Source organism: Carassius gibelio, chromosome B20 (assembly GCF_023724105.1).
Source record: "Carassius gibelio isolate Cgi1373 ecotype wild population from Czech Republic chromosome B20, carGib1.2-hapl.c, whole genome shotgun sequence".
Classification (NCBI taxonomy): domain Eukaryota; kingdom Metazoa; phylum Chordata; class Actinopteri; order Cypriniformes; family Cyprinidae; genus Carassius; species Carassius gibelio.
The window spans coordinates 7,001,464-7,024,469 of NC_068415.1; the positions used below are offsets into that span (position 1 = coordinate 7,001,464).

The following is a 23,006-nucleotide window of genomic DNA, read 5'->3' on the forward strand; positions in this document are numbered from 1 at the left end:
GGGGTGGAGTGGGTGGAGAGAGACAGAAAGTGCAGACAATGGAGGATGGAGCGAATAAGACAGAGAGAAAAAGAGAAAGGGGAAACGCAGTTAAAACATGGCCAGTAGAGGGAGCGTATGTGTCTGCAGCCGCTTCAGAACAGAAACACAATGAGAAATGCAGAGCCTTGTGCAGCTAAAAGCTTCTTTGACAGCATGCAGCCTTTAGAAACTCTGTATTTTCATCTGAGCAGCTAGAAGAGAGTGCTGCAGGACATATTTAATGCTTATCCTATTGAAATTGCTTTTGCAGGCTATATGTTCGGACTCTCAGAGATCACATGGTATATGTCTAAAAAAACGCAAGGTGATTTTTTTCAACTCAAATTCTTTAAACAAGTTCCTCTGACCTTATCAAGCCATGTTGTATCACCAAATAATTTGATACATTGACTATATTGAATACAGAAATGTCACTGTTATCTAAAATAGTCAATGTTGCTTCTGTTTGACCAAAGCAAAAAGATACTAGTATTGGCACCCTTGGTAAATATGAGCAGTGGGGGAAACTCACAATATAAATTAAATGTTTTTCTCTAGTTCACGTTAGGAGGTGTTTGGAAAACACTTGACGAGAGATCAGAGACCATTCCTTCATCCAGAATCTTTCCAGATCCTTCAAATTCACATCTCCACATTGGTGCTTCTTCTCTTCAGTTCACCCAGTTCATTTTCTACAGGGGTTCAGGTCAGAGAACTGAGATAGCCATGGAAGAAGCTTCATTTTGTGCTCACTGACACATTTTTTTGTTGATTTTGATGTTCGTTTTAGATTACTGTCCTGATGAAAGATCTAAACATGGTCCATTATAAGATTTCTTACAGAGGCAGTCAGGTTTAGATTTTTTTTATCTGTTGATATTTGATAGAATCCATGATTTCATGTATCTGAACAAGACGTCCAGGACCTCTGTCAGAAAAATAAGCCAACAACATTAAAGATCCAGCAGTATATATAACCGTGGACATGGGGGAATTTTTATCCCTGTTTTCACCAAACAGTCACTTTGTTGACTGCAAAGTGGGTTTGCTACCAAAAAAGCAGTTTTTTAATACAGAACAGAACTATTTTAGATGGCCATAGAGTGGCTCTCATTTCCCTTGTTCCGTGAAATTTCAGGGCAAGAAAACAAAATAATTAACACTGAAAGATTCTCTAAACAAAAAGGCTTCTCTGCCAAAGCAATAAGAAACAAAAGGCTTTTACAAAACAGGAAAAAAAAACATTATTTTATTGTGCAAATTCATACAGCAGAATCCATCTGCTAGTAGTAGTATATAGTCCCTTACATGTAGACTAAGGTTAATAGGTCTCCTCTTTGGGACAAAATTCAGTAACCAATCAGCATCTATAAGACCAAACCTCTGTAAAATTATGATTTTAAAAAGTGCCTGAATTTGGAAGTAGGAAGCTGATCAGAAAGTCAGAGGCCAATGGTGCAGACCACTGGGAGTCATCATCAGCTGGAGCCAGCACGGCGTGAAAAAAAACTAATCGCACCCATATGTTTTTCCCGCTCTGAGGCCTGCGCCCCCTTTTTCTCATCCCCTGAGTCCGCACACTGTGTGTTCCTTCATTTAGACACTTCAGTACACAGGACTCAAGAGTAATGATGGTCTAATGTCGAGTCTGTAGCCAATTTTATATAAAAAATTATATTTTGTAAATATACTTTAAAAGAGTCCAAATGAATGGTATATTTACCATTTTTCACTCATGCCTGAGCACTCAATTTTATAATATCCAAAATTAATTTCCTGTGATTTGCTATCTTAGCAACTGATGGAAAGATTGTATTTATATTATTTTTACAAATCAGCTTTATCCCTCTACTCATCCCTCTCAATTGTTAACTAAACCAGATTTGTGGTTGTGTGGCCAGTGAAAATGTGGCAAGTAAAAATCTGAACAAAGTGAAATAATGGCCTGCATGCAGAAAAGAAAAGCCATATTGTCAAGCCCTGGTTGCTGATCTCCAAATCATTCTCTATCCTGCTAGAAAACGTCTTAATATGCCTATGAAATAAGCAGTTTGATTGTGAAAGGCGAGGACTTTATTTGTGAGCATGTGTGAGTGTGTCTGCGAGCATCGCTGTCCAGTGAGATCCATCCCTTCTTCAAGGATCAGTTGCTGAGATACCAAATGCACCATATCACAGGAATAGATATTGGATATTGTGTTCAGCATTTGTTCAAAATGGAGGGCTCTGGCAAAAGCGAAGAGTGACAGCGCCGTTCATTTGGGCTCTTTTGATGTAGAAAGAGAGGCTGCAGTAAACCCTCGGTTTCAGCAAGAAAGCAGCTGACATCTGATGTGACATGCAAAGAAAGCAAGAAAGGACACTGGGATGATGAGACAGTCAAGGTCATCTCGTCGTAAGTGAAATGTGTCTAACGCTACTCCGTCCGTAATGTGTCCAAGCGTGAATACAACAGAGTGCTTCAGTGAGGTACAGAACACACGACTGCTGATTTCATCTCAGACTGTGGACCTATCTGAGGGAATGAGAAGATAATCAGCCCAAAAAAACACAAGTATGATCATACACAAAGGGGGGAAGAAAATGAGACTACGGGGTACGGTGGGGAAGATTAGTGCCTGTGAGAACCACAGTCAGTTCCTCTGCTTCTATTGTTCTAATAGGCTTCGCTTCGACGGAAAGGGTGGGGTTGTTAGCGTGAACTGCATGCAGGTTTGTAATGCATTGCACCACCGAGACCAAGAAACCTCAATTTTCGGCTCGACAATAGAGCCGTTCTGCAATTAGAGAAAAATATATGCATAATGCAGATGGCAGCGTTCGCACTCAGCGCCGAAAGGCTTTGAACCTCCTCGTTCACGGATTTGAAGGCTCCCTTCTCCAAGCTGTCTACGAGACAAACAGAATTACTATTTCATGTGTAAGATTATATTTCCCAGCTTTGCAGAATCTTGTTTCATCTGGCATAGATTTGCAGGTTATCAAACAGAACAAGAAGCGTTGAGGGCTGTAATCCTCATTCCTCAACACCTGTCATTTCTTACTGTCCGCTTGGGGACCAGAGGTGTGGGCATACCATTAAAAGAGGGTCGTGGTGATACAAACAGCTTTTGTTTTCAAAAGCAGTGGTTGTCAGCTGGTGGACGGCAGGTCTGTTCTGATAAGGTTGTGGATTGGAGTGAAAATACAATACTTAGCCTTGCGGAAGTGAAGAAATTAATACTATCACATTAATATTCCAATACTCAACAAAAACAGTAACTCTAGTAATGATACTATTTATAATGCATTAAAATAAAATAATATTATGAAATATCATTAAAATAATGTGTGTGTGTGTGTGTGTGTGTCAAGTTAACACATTAATAATTATCAATTAACACGTACATATACCACTACTCACACTACTCACATATATATATATATTATATATTTATTACATATTATTATGTAATAAATATATAATATATATATATTTTTTTTTACAAAAGTATGCAATATATACATTGTTATTATTAATAATATATACAAATGAATAGTATATATATGTATATATGTATATATATATATATATATATATATATATATAAATAATGTCAATAATAATTTCAAGACAACCAATATTATTTTCAGGGACATTTTTGCTTTTGGTGCTTGATGTCCAATGACAAAAAAAGTTCTGATATCATAAAATTGCATAAATTTGAGGAACATACTAAAATGTATTCATATAAAATCTTCCAATACAACATTTTGATGCTGCATCCTACATGACAAAAGAAAATATTTTCAGAAAAAAAAGTAGATCAAAATACATAAAAATTGTCAAAAATATAGTGCTAATATAGGTTTTTAAATACATTTACATAAATACATATTTTCAGTAATAATTCCAGTAATTACAAGTACAAGTACAAATGTTTGTTTATAATTTTTATATATATATATATATATATATATATATATATATATATATATATATATATATATATATATATATATATATATATATATATATATATATAATTGTTTTTTTTTTTTTTTTTTTTTTTTTTTTTTTAGTACTTGATGTCCAAAGTAATATCTGGATCCTGAAGCCAAACTAGTTTTGAACCACTGATCTCTGAGGGTTGTTTGTATATGGAGGGGACAGATTGAGGGATACCTTCTGATATTCATCTTTGGAGCGCAATGCCTGGTCAAGCTGTTCCTGTGTGTAAGCGTAGATGCTTGATCGATAGGTCGTCCCAACATCGTTCCCTTGTCGCATTCCTATCAAATAAAATGCAGACTTGTCAATGTTAAAAACAGGGTGTTTGAGGATCTGGTTACAACACAAATTTAAATGGGTTAACTACAGTACTCCTTGATATTCAATGTTAAACTATATATAGACATCTGAGAAGTAAAGTAAGTCATTTAACCCTGATGTAATCGTGCAGCTCAGCCACTGAGTGTGTCTTCTGTGGGTCCAAAATATGCATCTATTAGTACTTTAATCTCATGGGAAACAAACTCCCAATCAACCAGATATGAAATCTTGGGAAGAGTGCGGTTTTAATTAAAACGGTCCTATCTGTTCTTGATCCAGATACGACTTCATAGATTCTGCATAGATATTTTTGTTGCATGGGAAGAGGGCATTAACAATGCTGAAGAAGCTTTACCTCATGCGAATGTACATTATTTTAAACGCTTCTGAGCAGTAAAACCTTTCTTTCATTTCTTTAATAAACCAAAACCGTAAAGATTTTAGTGTGAACATATATAAGAACGAGCAGAGTGTTAGTCAACCACCACAGACACAATCAGGGCATTATACAGGCCATCTCCATCAGTCTGAATGTGATTTGATGGTCGAGACACTTTAATCTCTGTTCTGAGTCCTCTGGTCATGATTGCAGCCACTCAAACTGTTTCCTCTCCTCTTTGTGAATTCATGATGGGCCTCTCGTAGCTCTCGGACTACTGGAACTTAAGACTGTATTAAATTAAAGAGCTGCTCTTTTTACTGGCTTTTAAATGGCTTTTTGTGCTCAGCCTTTCTTTAATGAACACTCTGCTAAACAAAACTTACTGTCTACTGTATTGGCTTTCAACGGATAATGAACTAAATATGATCTTAAAGGGAAAGTTTACCCTAAAAGGACTTTTTTTTTTTCATTTACTCAAAACCTTTCTTCTGTGAAACGTAAAAGACAAAATGACTAAATAAATAAAGTATCAAAAAAGTTCAGATGCCTTAAAATTGTCAAAAGGAACAGGCTAAAATGTTTTGTTTTAAAATCTAGACAAGAAGGTGAATGCAGACTATCCCTTTAAGAATTTGAGAATGTGATGGAATAAAATGTTACCTTGTGTAGGATCGTGGCTTTCCCAAAATACCTTCAGCAACTGTGCAAAGTTGATTTTCTCAGGCTCATAGACCACGCGAACCACCTCTGTGTGTCCTGTTTTACCTGTGTGAGCAAGAGAAGCAGAGGTGACCGTGTAAACATCATCGCCAAAAGAGTCACGTGCGTGCACACACCCTCGGGTTAAACAGAGGTGACCCGCCATCCCAATCCAGTCAGGTCATCAAGGGGCACTGATTTTGGCTTGACTGGCCACATCTCCAGCGACAGGGTCAGTCCTCCATATTGATTACCTTTATGTGTCTTTTGACCCTTTCAAAAACATACAAGGGCAGTCGATCTACCTGTGTGTCATGGCATCAGCTGGGTGCTTTTCTATAAGCTCTCCCTTTCTTAGACGGACTCATAAAAACAAGAAATTACTTTGAAATGACTCATTGCGGGTTAGCAAGCATGGAGGAGAAGCACAGAGGAACATCAAACAAACACAAGCACAATACATTATGTACTCAGCCTGAGGATTATGCTCTCTTTAAGGCTGGAATCAAACAACAGCACAGCCATTAGTAGCAATCGAAAAGCAAGACATGAAGTGGATCAGACAGATATTAAAGTGTGAATTGCTAACGCCTTTTCCTTTCCGATGTCATATAAAGCAACAAACACGAAGCAAAACTTAAGACAATTACTTTCAATTCCAATAAGGCCTGTTGAAGAAGTTAAAAACACAATGGAGGAATTGACTGCACCAGCAGATAGTGTAGTGTTGTTTATTTCCACTCACTTTCTGCATTGTTTTAGAGTCCAATTCTCTAAAAATAATGCTAGAAAGGAAATAGCACAAAAACACAAAAATGCTAATTGCAATTTGCATGGCACAGTCTTGAAAACTGATTCTGAATGTTATTTTTGCACTTTAAAAAATTTTATTGACTTTGCGGTGCTATTTTAGAGCATTTATCACCTTGTTTGTGGTTTGCAATGAGTCAGAAAATAAAAAAATTATGTCAACAATAGAAAAGAAACTGATATTTTTATTCAGAAAGAACACATTAAATTGATCAAAAGCGACAGTATTAACTTTGTCATTGTTACCAAAAATTCTACTTCAATCAAATGCAGTTTTTACTCACCAAAAACATTCATAATAATAATAATCAACATTCAAAAAAAAAAAATTAAATTATTTAACTTATTTTTGTGTAAACTACCCAAAATTCATCTTGGTGTTTTTTTCATATGTGTGTCTGTGTGTTTACATTAATTTGATTCCAGTAAACTGGATTCATCTATTTTCTATATTTGGACTGTAAGCAAAGCAGTTTGTTGCAGATGAATCACAGAACATGAACCAGCTATGACTAGAACCCCAAAACTGTAAAACCAACGTCCTAATTCCATATCTCCCATCATTAATTTATTACCAAAGAAGTCTGCTTAATAATCTCTGCTTCAGTCTTATGGGGGGCCATCCTCTACGTTATCTCCAGTAAATCTATATTGCTTTGATATTAAAAAAGTAATAAAGGACTAACCTGTGGGGTTATTTTCATTACCAAGCAAGACAGCAGAGGGGTAGTAACATTATCAGAGCTCAGATATGGAAAACCAAAGCCGTGCCATTGGCCATACACCCAGGGCTGTCGCTTCAATTCACATCTATACACTCAGCATTGTAAAAATGCATTTAGTGGCCCGCTTGTCACAATGTTCCCAGGACTCCCTCACTGAAGACAGCTCTGCATACACCCGAAATTAAACTCAGGCCCAAGTTGAAAGGTATTAAAACACTTGTGTTGTCTGGGAACTACATAACGAATGTTTATTTAGCTGTTTTTTATTATTTGAAACTAAAAAGTTCACAGCGTCATATGCAGAATAAGTCAGTCTCTTATAAAAGATTTAGCTTTTAATCAAAATTGTAGATGGCAGTTTCATTATTGACTAAAACAAACAAAACTAAAACATTACAAAAGAATTTCATTAATTAAAATAAATTAAACATTAACTGAAATTAAATAAGTCTTCCTATTTATTTATCCCTATAGTTTAATATTGTGACAAGCAGGCCACTAAATGCATTTTTACAATGCTGAGTGTATAGATGTGAATTGAAGCGACAGCCCTGGGTGTATGGCCAATGGCACGGCTTTGGTTTTCCATATCTGAGCTCTGATAATGTTACTACCCCTCTGCTGTCTTGCTTGGGAATGAAAATAACCCCCTTTTTTACTTTTTTAATATCAAAGCAATATAGATTTACTAGAGACAACCTAGAGGATAGCCCCCCATAAGACTGAAGCTTGTCTGTGAACTACATAAAGAAAAATAATGTAAATATATATATATATATATATATATATATATATATATATATATATATATATATATATATATATATATATATATACCATATACCATATACTATATACTATATACACTATATACTATAAATAGCTGAAATAAAAATGCGAAGAAAAAAATAATAAAATGACAGAAACAAGTTTACTAACATTTGAACTGAAATGAAAAAAAAATTAGCATGTATGTCTTTGAATTACATAGGACAAAGTCAAATGCTCATTGTCAGAATTATATTTAAACCATGCAATTCTATACAAAATTACCTTTTTTTCCTCACCAAAATCTAATTTCTACATTACTTGGATTTGGCACTTGGATATTGGATTTTTTTTGTGCCCATCTATCTCTAATTATTTTTAGAGAACAGATTTAGAACCACACATGTGCAGTTTAAAATGACTGCCACAGCAACAGAAAGCAAAAATGTACATTTTCTGCACTCGTTGTAACCTTTTGTCAGTATTTTATGCAAATGTTCGTACATGCAGCGATAAGACAATGGCGTTCTAATGGAGTCATAAGAGCCCACAGCATTATACTCGAACTGCGTTATGCATGTTGGCTTATGGAAGAGTAATGAACCCACTGAACCTGTTCCCACACTTCCCACTCCTCTCTTTACATTCATCCAATCCTCCCTCCTTCTCAATTTATCTTCCTCTTGCTCTGCTCGGATTTCTTCCTTTCTACATTTCCTCTTTGAAGCATCTCACCTTTTTTTCTTCCCATTTTCCAGCTTAAATCCCTTTTTTCAACCCCCCATTTTTTGGGTGTAATCCCCTCACCCACCCCCTCACCAGGGTGTGCCATTCAAGACAAGCTGAAGTTCGACCACAGGCGGCCATATTTGCTGCAGCTTGAGACCGGAGAACTCTATCTAAGCGAAGGTACAGATGTGACGCAAGTAAGTGTCAAGGGAAGTGCCTTTTACCGACCATCAATACAAGCGGGAGCAGTGAAAACTACAATCCAATGAAATTCAGAGATAATGGTTATGTGAGACACTGCAAAGGCACAAGCACACCATCGTCTCATGTTCTCTCTTTGTGCAGCTCTAATTCTGCATCGCAAAATGGGTGAAAAAAGACATACTATAGGCTGCTTCCATTTTAAGGTGCCTTCTATGAAATTAATGAATTTTCTAGTCTACAAGGTGAATTTAAGTATTTTTGTAAGATTGTAAATGTTGTGCACTGTGTTAATCAAAGCTAAATTAATATATTTTAATATATATTAGGATATAATTATGCCTTCAAATGGGTCTTTTAGAAAAATAAAATAGGTACTAATATATATATATATATATATATATATATATATATATATATATATATATATATATATATATATATATATATATATATAAGCAAATTATAAAAATTATTAAAATATAAGCATATTATAATGGTTTCTAAAAGATCACGTGACCTATAAATAATGCAAATATATATATACAGAGAGAGAGAGATAAAGATTAATAAAAAATAAAAAAATTATCTAATGCAGCAAGGTGAAGTTGAGAAGAAAACATCAAAAGAATAACTAGATATATTATCAATAATGTTTATATTAAAACAATAAATATTGAATCATCTAAAGTTTTCTTTTTTTTTTTTTTTAAGATAAAGTACTTCCTAATCGAAACAAAAATGTTATGTTTAGCTACTTTGAAACTGTATGTATTGTGAAAAGCACTTTACCAATAAACTTTGACACAAATGCCACACATTTTGTAGAATGACCCATAAGATGCTATTTTCTATGATTATTTGCATTGGTGGCTTTATCTTTAGTGCATGTTTCTGCTTGGCAGAAATGTCTGTACCCTTTAATCCCCTGTTGACACAAGCTCTTGTGCAGACAGGACTGAGATTAACACAGAAAGAGAGAGAGGGAGCGAATGAGTGCATAGACAAAGCGAGAGAGCATATAAGGATCATAGCACTTCCCCTCCCCCTCACATACATGAGCAAAATCCTGCATATGATTCTATCGCTCTGTTCTCAAACCTAGTAGACTGCCTACATTTAAGGACATCACACCCCAAATGCACTGCAAAAATAATTCTAATAATCCTGATGAATTTATTTCAGTAAAGATGTTGCCTCATAAGGTAGCTGCCTATGTAGGACGGAATGCAGCTCAGCAGGTCTAAAAACAGATCTTACTGAAAAAATAAGATACTCATTAGCACACAATAAGAGATCATATCTAGGAGCACTCCAGTCTTATCTTCTATTTTCTTCTAAAATCCTGTTACTTGTTTCAAATGGATGTCAGCATTCAAACCCTGTAAAAGAACAGTGTTGCCAACCATTTCAGCACCGGCATTGATTTCAGCACCAACCAATGGACAGCTCCCTCTGAGTTTTCAGCACCCCGCACAGTATATAACAATTCTGCTTGTAGCAAAAGGACCACCTGCTGAATTATCACACCCAGCTATACAACAGCTTCGATTCTGAAAACATTTGGTTTATAAGAAAACGAGGGAATTTAAATATATGCCCTGCAGTAAAAAGCATGTTTTGTCGTCCAAACTTTGGAGTAAGGAGTGGCTAAGCATACTCTGTGAGAGGCCATTAAAGCAAATTCATTTGATGGTAAATCATTGTGACTGAACACTAAAGCAGTATACAGGGAAAACTTGGGAGATCAAAGCCCAGGCCTGTCATTCTCTTCTAGTCTGAGGAAAACTCAAAGTCTGAGCTGAGAAAAACTTCTCTTTTTGCTAGACTAAACACATCAGGAGACCAGATGTAGAATTATTTTACTCAATTTTGTTCTCAAATTAATAATTTTCATTTTTTTAGAGAATAATTGCAAAGTAACAAAAAGAAAAGAATTGTGTTAATTTACATAATTTCAGCAGCCATTACTCCAGTCTTCAGTTTCACATGATCCTTCAGAAATCATTCTAATGTGCTGATTTTCTGCTCAAGAAATATTTATTATCATCAATTTTGAAACATGATGAAGGTCTGCTGCTTAATATTTTTGTGGAAACCGTCATACATATTTTTTAGGATTCTTTGATGAATATTTATTTGAAATAAAAAATTTTGGAAGTCTTTTTACGGTCACCTTTGATCAATTGAATGCCTCCTCACTGAATAAAAGTATTTTTAATAAAATTAAATACTTTTTAATGGCAGTGTATATGTTCTGGCCATCATTTTGGATTGCTGCATTCATATTGTTTCCTCTCTTTTTTTTTCTTTTTTTTAAAAAAAAAGGAAAATCTTAATATTCTAAATCCTAAATCCAGGATAAGGAAGTAGAAGCTCGGATAATAATATAATATAATAATAATAATTATTATTATTATTATTATTTTTATTATTATTATTATTATTATTATTATAGGCAAACATCTGGCATAGTTAAGACAAATCCACCGATGTCAAAAACTCCCATCTTGATTATTTCATTTGGGTAGAATCTTCATGGTGATTTTTGGATGGGCAAACCTCAACAGTATGAGCATGTGTTATTTTGTATTAGTATATTAGCCAGTTACCAGATTAGTGCTAAATTAGCAAGATGTGTTATCATTTTATATTCATATTTATATATATGAATTCCATCTGGATGCCTGCAGATGTTACAGAAAGAACAAGACTGTAATTACCATATGAATTCTCTACAGAATTCTGATTTCTGCTCTCCAATTAAGGCATTTCTTATTAGATAGATAGACAGACAGACAGAGTTCTCTCTGCCAATGGTTTCAAAGCATGAGAATTCAGCTCAGTATCTTCCAACGATGCTTGTAATTACACTCTTCTGGATAGAGATCTCTGCTGCTTTTCCTTTTAAATCTCCCTTTCTTCCAGCTTAAGTGTCAATGTCCCAAGAGCCTCCTATCACCAATGGATTTACCCTAGCTTTAACTTCCCTCCTTCTTTAGTTCTTGATATTTCTCAAGCATCCACAGTTAACACAGCAATCACAATTTGTGTCTGTCCTACCAAATGTATTATGTGGAAAATCTGGTAGTTGTACTGCACGTCTTGATTATTTGCTGCTATATATTTATTTTTTACATTTCAACTTGGTCAACACCAGTTGTCATTATGTTCGTTATTTATAATCGTCAAATTGTGTGCATATTCTTTATGTGGCTGGAGCTCCACAGACAAAGAACAAGAAAATGCTATAAGTTACACAAAGCTTGGAAGAGGTATTCAGTTACTCATTTTTCAGTTACTCATTTTTCACAAAATTTCAATATTGTTAAAGTTGAGAGTGGCTCACATACCTGTGCACACCTCTTCACAGGTGGGGTTTGGGGTGTAACCGCCAGAGTAGCCCACTTGAGTGGAATAGACCCCATTTTGCCTCCAGAACTTCCTCTCCGCTCCCCAGAAACAGCCCATACCTGTGTTAAAAAGAGAAAATAAATATTATTTACTGTATATAGAGCCATAGACCATAACTAGTCTATAATTGAGACCAAAAAACATAATATTTCTAGTATTGGAAGAAATTACAAAGATAAGATGTTCTGACAACATTAACTGTACATGTACATATTTGATGGAAATGTAAGTCCACATACATTTCATGCATTGCATGGAAAATCAAACCCATGACTTTGGGGTAGCTAGCACTATGCTCTACTGTTAAACACAAAAACACAAAACAGCAATTTATTTAATTGCTGTTAATCAGACAGTAACTGGATAAGATGTCTCCTTTGGGATACATTAAAATAAAAGGCAATTTTCTGCCACTATTTACTTATCCACATATCTTTCTGTATATGTGCTTGTATATGTTGTTGTTGTTTTCCAATAATTGTTTTGTGGTTTTTGCCATAGCAAAGTAGTTCAGTGTTACCATGGAGCTTTCAAGCTCAAAAAGGACAAAAGGAACATAGAAAAGGTCCACATGACTTCCCCTTCCTAAAAAAAAAACAAAAAAAAACAAAAGCTATTGTATGGCTTTAGAAGCCTTTGAATTTAATGCATGAGTCATAGTTTAGGCAGTTTAGGCTGCTTTTTTATGCTTTGGAGCTTTACAAAAAATAGAAACATTCTAAACATTGAAAAAAAATGTTTGATAAATAATATCTGACATGAGGCTGACTAAATAATGACAGAATATTAATTTTGGAGTGAACTATTCTCTTACAATTACAGTGTCTAAGATTCTGCAGCGTACATTACCATTTAAAACTATGGAATAGTAAGATAATTAATTTTTTTATGAATTATTACATTTAATGAATCAAGGATGTAGTTTATTTAAACACCAAATCAGCATATTAGAATGATTTCTGAAGGATCATGCAACACTGAAGACTGGAGTAATGGCTGCTGAAAATTTGGCTTTGCATCACAGAAATAAATACAATTTTACAACATTAAAATAGAAAAAACTTAATTATAAATGCATCAAATAAATGCAGCCTTGGCAAGCATAAAAAAAGCATTAAATAAAAATCTTGCCAACCACAAACTTTTGAATGCTAGTGTTTAAATGTTTATCTGACTTTTCCTCCGAGAATTCTCTTCGCTGTGTGTTCTGCTGGGACCGAGTCTCCTCTAGCACCTTCCCACTGGTGTTAAATCAACCCCGAAAATTCCAAGCTCCTTATTTTAGCTATGAATTTACAATCCCATAAAACTAAAGACTCCTCCATAACGCATTTACTCAATGCCAATAAAAACATATCAACCACCATAAAACTAACACCCGCTGTAAGCATTTATTACCAAATAATACTTTCCCTCTATAACAGTAAAAATAAATTAGAAGGTAACTAGTATATTGTTATCTACCACAATGTCCCATGGGTGAAAAGTAATTCAGTTGTTTAAAAAAAAAAAAAACGAACACGACTGTCGGCTTGACCAGATTTTTCTGATTTACAAGCTGCTGTGGAAAAGTGAGCATAAGGCGCATGATGGAGAATCTAGAATCTGGAGCTCAATTACGGCGGCCCATTGGGACGCCCAAACGCCAAGACTATAAGAGGACGCTTTCACACAGGGGACGTCAATGTTCAGTAAATGAGGGTGAGCACTGTGCATACCATCTAGAGGGAAGAAAATGAAAATTTTCAAAGAGACAACGGTAAGAGTTACCTTAGTAATAGGTAAGGTAAGGCTCTCTGTAATGGGGAGCTGTGATTTGCAAAGCCGCATACAATACGTTTAATATTATTTTATTTGTTTACAAAGGCCTGTGATAAAACAGCCATTTAATGCCATGATGAATTACACAGTTTGAAGCCGAAATAAGAAAAAAAAAAAAAGGAAGCTGAACAAATGCATTTATTAAAGAGATCCTAATCAGCAGTCTGCAATTAATCGCATACCCCTCCCATTTATTTTCATCGTCCATTTGCAGCTTTGGTTTTGCAATTCTTCGAGGGGATGAAGGGGTGCATGAGGGGGGACTAATTACCTTCCACTGCCAGTTGTCTTAGCTGGATCTACCCCCACGCCGATGACACACACACACACACACACACACGCATCTCTCGGCTCGGATCACTTACCGAATAAGACCATCTGCAATCCCTCTGGGAATGGCGGCACTGTCCTGTTACCATTCACGTCGTGCTTAGCTGCAGGACACAGGGGAAACAATGGAGAGAATGCCCTTATAAATCAACACAATGTCAACAGGATTTCATAATGTGCTCTTCTCAACACAACTCACTGTAGGGAAGAAACTCCCAGGAGGAAAGTGGCTCTATTCCTACGCAGCTCATTAAGTTCAACCCTTAAGATTTGGGTTGATTCCTCTATCTTTCACTTTAAGAACACCAGGAAGACAGGAAAAGGACATAGGGAAGGTCAAACAAGTCATTTTATCAGGGAAGGTCGAATGATAGTCTTTTATTCCATCGCGTGGTGGATTTTACAGAGGGGAGGGGAACAACACCTGGCCGGATTAATGTATGTCAATGCGATGTTTTAACATGTGACAGGGATACAGATGGGCTGAGGCATGGAAAAACGTTGCGTGGATTAAAATAAATGGAGGTCACCGAGTTCAACATCTGGGCGCAGCCATGCCGAAGCTTCGACATGCACGTACTGTATGAGTATGTTGCCATGGCAGCAGGGCATGCCAATGAAGCCAGACGGATGGCAGACCTACATGCCATGCAGCAGTTCACTGCATCACTCATGGTCACACTCTCTTTGCAAACAGGAGTTTGAGTTTGAATTATGGGAAAAGCTTCAAATGCTAAATGAATCATGCTCCACAGGATTTGCGTACTCAAAATAAATGTTAAATAAATAAATATTCAACCAACTATTAAATATGTTCCTGTTAAATAAATAAATAAATACTCAGTCCATTGTTGTTTCTGTTAAATGAATAAATGTTCAGTCCATTATTGGCTCTTTTTTGTCAGTTAAATAATGATCAGTCCATTACTGACTTTTTTTCTGTGAAATAAATTGTTAAAAAAAAGAAATGTTCGGTCCATTATTGACTATGTTTTCTGTTAATTAAATAAATACATAAATATATACATACATATCTTAAAATTAATAAACAAATAAGAAAATAAATGTTTCATCCATTTACTTTTTTTGTTAGATGAATACATAAATAAAAACAATGTATGAATGAATGAATGAATGAATGAATGTTCAGTCCAATGCTCACTCTATTTTCTTTCATTTCATAGTCATATCCTCTTTTTTAGTGTAATCTGTCTACATAAAATGTGTTTGCATCCAAAGTCAGTGGTGTTTCACAACAGTCTTCCTGCAACATGGCTGTGGTAAATAATAAATTAAAATTAAAATCCTAGGTGAAACAGAATGGAAATCTTCTTTTGGCACAGTAAACCTTTCCATTTTAGAATTAAAATGGCACTTGAACAATGCAGTAAAAGAGAGGCTTTCTGTGGAGGCCACAGCTCTAATCTAATCTGTGTAAGTGGACTGAAGAGAAGCATTAGAACAGACTTCATTAAATCACTTTAACATTCAGACTGTCGGTGCTGATCTGTTTCAACCGCTCAACACTCTCTTACACCGTTCAGTACACTGAGCGAACTTTCCATGTAGTCTCTTAATTCAACATAAAGAGACAAAACACTGTGTGTGCGAGAATTCTAAAAGAATTAGAATGTTTTAAAGGGATATTTTGCCCAAACAAAAAGTCTATCATCATTTTCTCACCCTCATGCCAGTTCAAACCTGTGTAACTCTTGTGCAACCAAATTTAGTGTGTTTTGGCTTTTCTTTTGAATACAATGACAGTGAGTGAATCTGTGACCATAAAAGAACCATAAAAGCGTTCCTATGCAGATCTATAATAGACTGTAGATCAGTCTATATTATATTATAGATCAGTGGGTCCATATGATTCACACACAATCAATGTATCAACTAACAAACTCTTTCTCAGGCTTTCCTCAAAATGTCTGTTGTTGTAAGCAGGTAGGAAATTCCATGAACAGGGCGGATTGCTTTACAGCAGCAACAAATGCATGTGTACAGCTATCCACTGTAATCACAACAGTGATTATACTCGTCTGTGGGGGACTCCAAAATTGCAAAAAACACACAAGGCTACATACAGCTGCTGTACTGTACATTTTTGCAGTCCAGTCAAATGTGTGTTAAAAGGCAATGAAATGAGAACCAGTTTATTTGTCACATTAGAAATGGACAAGTTGCACAAATATACCAAATTCAAGTACAGCACAGTATGTTTGCATACTGCACATTGTAGTGAGGTCCATATACAAAATCTGTAAACTATACACAGTATACACTACAGTCTTTTAAAAGCAAGCCATTCAGATCAGCCACCATATGTTTCTCAGGCCCAGTCTGCAGTGCGTATGAATAGAGTGGAATAGTGATATTGATCTGCAGTGCGTCATTCTGGGAAAAAAAGTAGCTTTCTTTACAGTAAGGACTGGCAATAAGGAGTTGATAGTTTAGTCAGTAGCTGCACTTTTGCCTTACAGTGTGAGAGGAGTGACCAGACCACTGCCCACGCTGAGCTACAGAGCTTTCTATTACCCTCTCACCACGCTCCTGCTCTCTAATGGTTAGCACTCACCTTAGCTGTATTTCAATGCTCTAGTGTATGGTTACACCTCAGTCCATTCCATCAAGTTGAATCCAAAGCACTCAGCTCTCTCTGTGTGACCTCTGAACACAGACACTGAGCTTGGAGGTAGATCTTGTGAAAAAAATTAAATAAAATCCTGTATATGAACTTACATGACCTATGAAATTACTTTATATATTATTATATATATATATATATATATATATATATATATATATATATATATATATATATATATATATATATATATATATATATATATATATATAATGAATCACTAAATGAATCATTCAGACCTTAATGGTTCAAATGATTCAGTGCAAATAATGAAAACTATACTTCAAGACTCATGTGAACAAGAACTTTTTTTTATTTGTACTGTACACAAGAACTTATCTATCTGCCTGTATATCTATCTATCTATCTATCTATCTATCTGTCTGTCAGTCTGTCTGTATAGATAGATAGATAGATAGATAATATGAAAATAATGATTAAAAAGTAACAATTTTAATGTCATCTAATGTAATAACTAAAAAATATACTTTACATATACAATCATATTTTTAATAAAAAGTATATTTATTAGTTATTTATTCTTACTATACAGTATATATATAAAATTATATACAAATAAACAAAAAAATTATAATATAGAGAAATTATGATTAAATAACTAAAAAAAAAAATCTTGATTTTTTTATTTATTTTTCCCAGCGAGAGTTTTTGTTCCCTAATGCTGACAGAAAAGTGTTGTCTGTAAGATCTTAAACCTGCATTATAGAGAAGTGCAGCTGAGGAAAGCGGCAGGCTGGCATGTGTGTTTATGCCTGAACCCCTCATTATATCTAACCAAGAGACCGGGAGAGATCTGCCAGCAGACTGTAAGGAAGCCAGCACAGAGTCCTCCTTGTTCCTCCATTTCATCCCTCACTGCAGTGTGTAAAAAAGCACAACTGCACCTAGGCCTTTTCTCCGCCGTGGCTAATGCCCACCTACAACATCTCTCTACTTTCATTATCTTAATGCAGAGCCGGTAATTGCTGCCTTTCTAGAACAACAGAAGAATATTCATTAATGGTCGGACACCCCCCACAGTCAGATAAACAATCTAAATGTAAATGTCAGCAGGCAAAGACAATGAGTCGAGACAGAATATTAATGGCTCAAATCTAAACGTGGCACGCTTTCCTCTCAGCCGCAGATATTGGGGGAAGAAAGACACAACGGAGGGGGAGGGGAGGGGGGTATTATGAAGCATTCTCTCCATCCCTCCCTCTTCGCATCTTCCCTAAAACCCCCCTTGTTAATCCAGTGCCATGTGCCAAAGTATTCCCTGCCACCCTGGTCCTTTGATTCGCCCCTCCCACAACATCATTGAAATTCATATATATATAATGCTTTACATTGTATTTAACATTTATCATTGATCACAAGCTCTTTTGGCTTTTCTGAAAAAAAAAAAAGCAGGCCTTCATTAATGGATCAAGAAAGAAAATTAACATCTATTGGCTCTCAAAATGACTTTTTCAAGTTCAAGTATGAATACAGAGCCGTGCTTAGATAATTTATTCATTAAAACCAAGAAAATGATTAGCACAAAAACATCTTTTTGGTGCTGCCTAATTATCTTGTTCTTGACAAACAGAGAAAATAAATTATTCTCACTCAAGCATTTGGTGAGGTGGATTTCATCTAATAATTAACACCTGCAGAAGAAACAGAAGCACGAATTTGTAAATTAAATTTTCTTTGCATATGCACACCTCAAGCGTTCTACTGGACGAAGTTTACGCAGAGACAACTTCATATGTGCAGCTCGTTTCTGCTCAGTAGGTTTTTTGACAATCATTTCTGAAAAGTTGTCCACAAAAATAGACGCTCCCAAAAGCATTTTCATGAATAACCATAACTTCACTGACATGTAAATCTAACATTTATAAGGATGGAGAACGGTTGAGCGCATGGGGTCTAATATGCAAGACAGTGCCATGACAGTCCCACCCCTGAAGCAAACATTTCCGCTCTCTTAGACAGTTCTGTCCGGGTTTTGGATGAATAACTAGGCTTCCTAGGAGCCCTTTTCGTAAAGCCGTAAAAAATCTGTCGGAATAATGAGGCTAATCACAGGAAAGTCTTTATTCGTGCTGGCATTTGCGCTCTCTGCCAGCCAATGCCATTCCTCCACAACGCTCTTCGAGTTAGTGCTGCTCTATTTCAGCTCCACACACCATAGCTATAAATATTCTATTAAATATGTAGAGCTCCTTAAAGAAAACCAACTTGGACTGTCAGACAAATATTAAGCGGTATTTAAGTCACCATTATTTATGATCACCAGTATCATTTGGTGCTGTCACTTTAAGCTCATTTTGCCAGACGTTTGGGATAAACAAAGGTAAGTGTAATCCAACAGGGGCTCAATTATTTTAAATATCATCTTTCAAAACTTTCATGATCTGAGAGAAGACACAAAATCCATCACTGTGCAGGGATCAATCTGGGGTCTGATTCTTCGATATAATGAATGATCTTTTTAGACCAGTGTCGACTGAATCTGCTCTCATCTGGACAGATTGTTAGATGCAGCGGTGCGGAGCTGTATTAATCTATAATAGATAGAGTATTGAGTGATCCACTGGCTGAAAATTCAAACTAGCAGCATAATATTCCCTCGCTGTTGCTTTGAAGATCCTGCAGGCATGGCTACACTCATTTACAACCATGTTCATAGCTCTCTGTTTTCCTTCATCAGGTCTCCATTGATCTATCCCAGCCCTACCCCCACAGCAAATACTGGCTGAAGACTACGCCACTCACATTACTCTATCAGCTCTAATCAAGTGGGGCAACTACCTAAAAGTAACAAGTTATCAACATTCATCATAACATAAATTTCAGTTGAATGGTTCTTTCTCTCCTATCATTCATTCTAGCAAATCTGTTCATTTGATTCAAATGAACAGATTATTAAGTGATTCAAGCACATGCCAAGTTGTCAGCATGATGCTTTTCTGAGAGGCAAGAGTTAGTGACAAAAAACTGCCTGGACAAATGTTTCCAAGCCGAGGCTCATTGATTACTCTGCAGTGACTTTAATGAAGGAGGAAGATGTGGTCAAACACCCAATAACATTTTGTGCAGTGGAACTAGCTGCCAGAAAGGACTGCCAGTAATAAGTCAATAGTATTCCTCTATGAATAGCAAACAATCAAAAACACTATTCTTTGATCGCTATTGCATTCAGATGTTAACATATGACAGTTAAACACTGAAGCCTCAAGTGTACACTACATGACAGAAGCTCACTGGCCTTTCTTGCTTTAAAGTCTGTGACAAGAAGTCTTTTATCATAACTAAGGGTCACTGATGCTCTTCTACTGTGGAAAAAAACCTCACAATTTAGTCAGAATACACAATAACTAATGTGAATCATTAAAGGAAAAGACAACCACTGTAGTTAAAACATTGTTCTCTCTTTTTTTCTGTGCATATCATACAAATAAGTGACCACAAGCCCACGCTGGTTCTTTACAATGTCAAGAACTGTCTTGTAAATGATATATATATATATATATATATATATATATATATATATATATATATATATATATATATATATATATACAAAAACACACACACATACACACATTTACCAATCAAACATTTGGGGTTTTCATGATTACTGAAAGATCATGTGACACTGAAGACTCGAGTAAATTCAGCTTTGCTAATACAGGAAAAAATAACATGTTAAAATATATGTTATTGAAATTTGAATGTTATTTTAAATTGTAATAATATTTTACTACTATTTTTATTACCTTTCTGATTAAATAAACAACTTCTTATAAAATAATTATTTCAAAAACTAGAAAATATTTTTTGTTTATATTTTTAGTGAAATTGTGATCGAATTTAGGACTGGTAATGTTTGGACACACATTTTGATCCACTTAAATTATATGCCATTACAGTCACCTTTAACACTAAAGGTAATGAATACATGACATCTGAGACAATAAGAAAAACTGCAAAATTAACACAGGGATGAAGGATGGATTTGAAATACTGAATAATGCTTGCTCAAGCAACTTCAAAGATCACTCCAGGAGATGTGTGTGCGTGTCGAAAGAAGAATGTAAAAACAGACCAGCAACAGTGCAGCTCTCAGCGCTTTTGTTTCCCCCATTCTGTGGTGAAGAGAGCCTGTGAAAAGCGATTGGAAATGGTTGTGCAGAGGGGATCAGTCTATAGCGAGTGCTGTGTGTGCAAGGCGATATGCTATCTCAGCCTCGCACCTCACCTCCCCCTTCCAATGGCTTCCTCCGTGCCCACAGATTAGCAGGCCCATGAGGCCTGGGAGTCAGAGTGCACACGCAGCCAGACGACAGCCCCGCGACTCGGGCAGCGCGTGCCTCGCCTCGCCCCTCCCCCCTCCAGAGTCTCTCTCCATCCCCTTCCACCCCCATCCTGACTGCCTCTATTCAGAGTGACAGTGATGAATGGGCATGCTAGGCTAATGGCGGTCTGTGGCTGATTGGAGCAGCCTCCTTTCTTTTTAATAACAGACCCAGTGGCCGTCATCAGCTGCATCATTTCTTCACAACGACCGTTAGCACCATTACGGCTATTGTGAGCCATAATAGCAATTATCTTAGTGGAGTGAGAGCGCCTTGATGCAGGGAACAGCCATTACGATCTGAGAGTGCTACGCCGGAGACTTGTGAGTGGCAAACATAAACAGCAGGTAAACGCTAAGAGAAATTAGGTGAAATTAGCTTGGCTACCGTTCTTCTTCAGCCAGGCTTCTGTAAACAGTTTAGCAAAGAAGCCTTTCAGAAAGGATCTCAAGAAGACACTGAATGAGTTGTGAGCTGACAAACATGATAAAACAGAAACAATCCTGCGGTACTTCAGAATGCATAGGAGATATTCCCTGTAATAGCATGGGAGACTTGATTTCATTTACTCACTTGATCCTCTTCCAACTCAATTCTGTGTGGGTTTGATACTCTTTTAGCTTGCAATTCACTGTACACGTAAAATTCATACACATCTTTTGAACAGTCTACATCCTCATCTTCTATCTAGAATCTTCATATATAGTTGGTATTCAGTAGGTTTTTGATAAAAAAGTTCCTTATCACATGTTTCCTTCTGCAGTTTTGTATCTTATCTTATATCTTTTGGTGTTATTCTTTAAAAAGAGCTTCAAACTGGTTGGCAGTAGGAGGTTAATTACTTTTTCTCGATTGAAAAAGGCCCTGTTGGAAAGCCAGTCACCTTCAGTCCTTGCACTTGTGCCCTTGCGCACATGCTCTAATACATGCACACACATGTTCCACTGTTTTAACCCCCCTACGGTATGCATTATGTATAACTAATTTCTACTTTTGACATACCATAGGTCCAGTATAAATGTAATTGGAGAAATTATGCTTTGTGACTCTATACCACAACAGAATAAACAGTTATATTTTACTAACTAACTAATGACAAACATTAATAACTACTGTAACAAATGTAAAGCTTGATGTTAGTCAATGTTAGTTAATGCATAAAATGTTACAAAATAAATGTTACATAATGCTGAACTGTGAACAAAAACATCTATTTAACCTATCAATGATTCAACACAAAAATTCAGATATAGCAGAAAAGTGTAGAAATATGTTTAAATGTATAATTCCCTGAGAAATTTAGTGTATTTTCTCTACAGATGATCCCATCTAAAATTACATGTATTTTACAGCATTTTATTGGTTTCTTTAAAGGTTGATGTTTTATTTCCAAAAAATTAAAATGAAAAGCGGGAGATTGATTTCAAATAATTTACTACTAATGGAGATGACAAGCTATGTAAAGAGCCAAAATTATCCTTACACATGCAGAGTTACATCAATTAATAAAGAAAAAATGCTCATGCAGATGTATTTATTGTTACATCCTTGATTAAACACACACATTTACTCTAAACATAAATGTATTCAGCTAAATTACACATGACAAAATATCCTGGAGTGACTAGAAGAGTGGATCGTTCGATGAGGAATGAATGAGCCTTTATAATACATCACCAAGATGGCCAGTTTGTCGGCATCAAGCATCTAAACAGATGAGGCTCTGTGGGATTGTACTGCATTGATTCCTCAGCAGTGGCCATGATCGGAAATGAGAATGCGGTCAAACACCACAAAACATTTG

General features: G+C 35.9%; 1 protein-coding gene across 8 annotated transcripts in view; it reads right to left on the bottom strand.

Annotated features, from left to right (window-relative positions):
• Window positions 1-23,006, bottom strand: part of msraa (methionine sulfoxide reductase Aa) — a 66,155-nt gene that overhangs the window by 18,993 nt on the left and 24,156 nt on the right. For 4 of the 8 annotated variants that reach the window (XM_052586316.1, XM_052586323.1, XM_052586322.1 and 1 more), the window contains exons 2-5: window positions 14,248-14,316; window positions 12,001-12,120; window positions 5,376-5,480; window positions 4,187-4,293 (exon numbers count right to left, since the gene is read on the bottom strand). In XM_052586316.1, the coding sequence (XP_052442276.1) occupies window positions 4,187-4,293; window positions 5,376-5,480; window positions 12,001-12,120; window positions 14,248-14,316 (401 nt within the window). The other 4 variants (XM_052586319.1, XM_052586318.1, XM_052586320.1 and 1 more) reach the window with 4 other exon arrangements.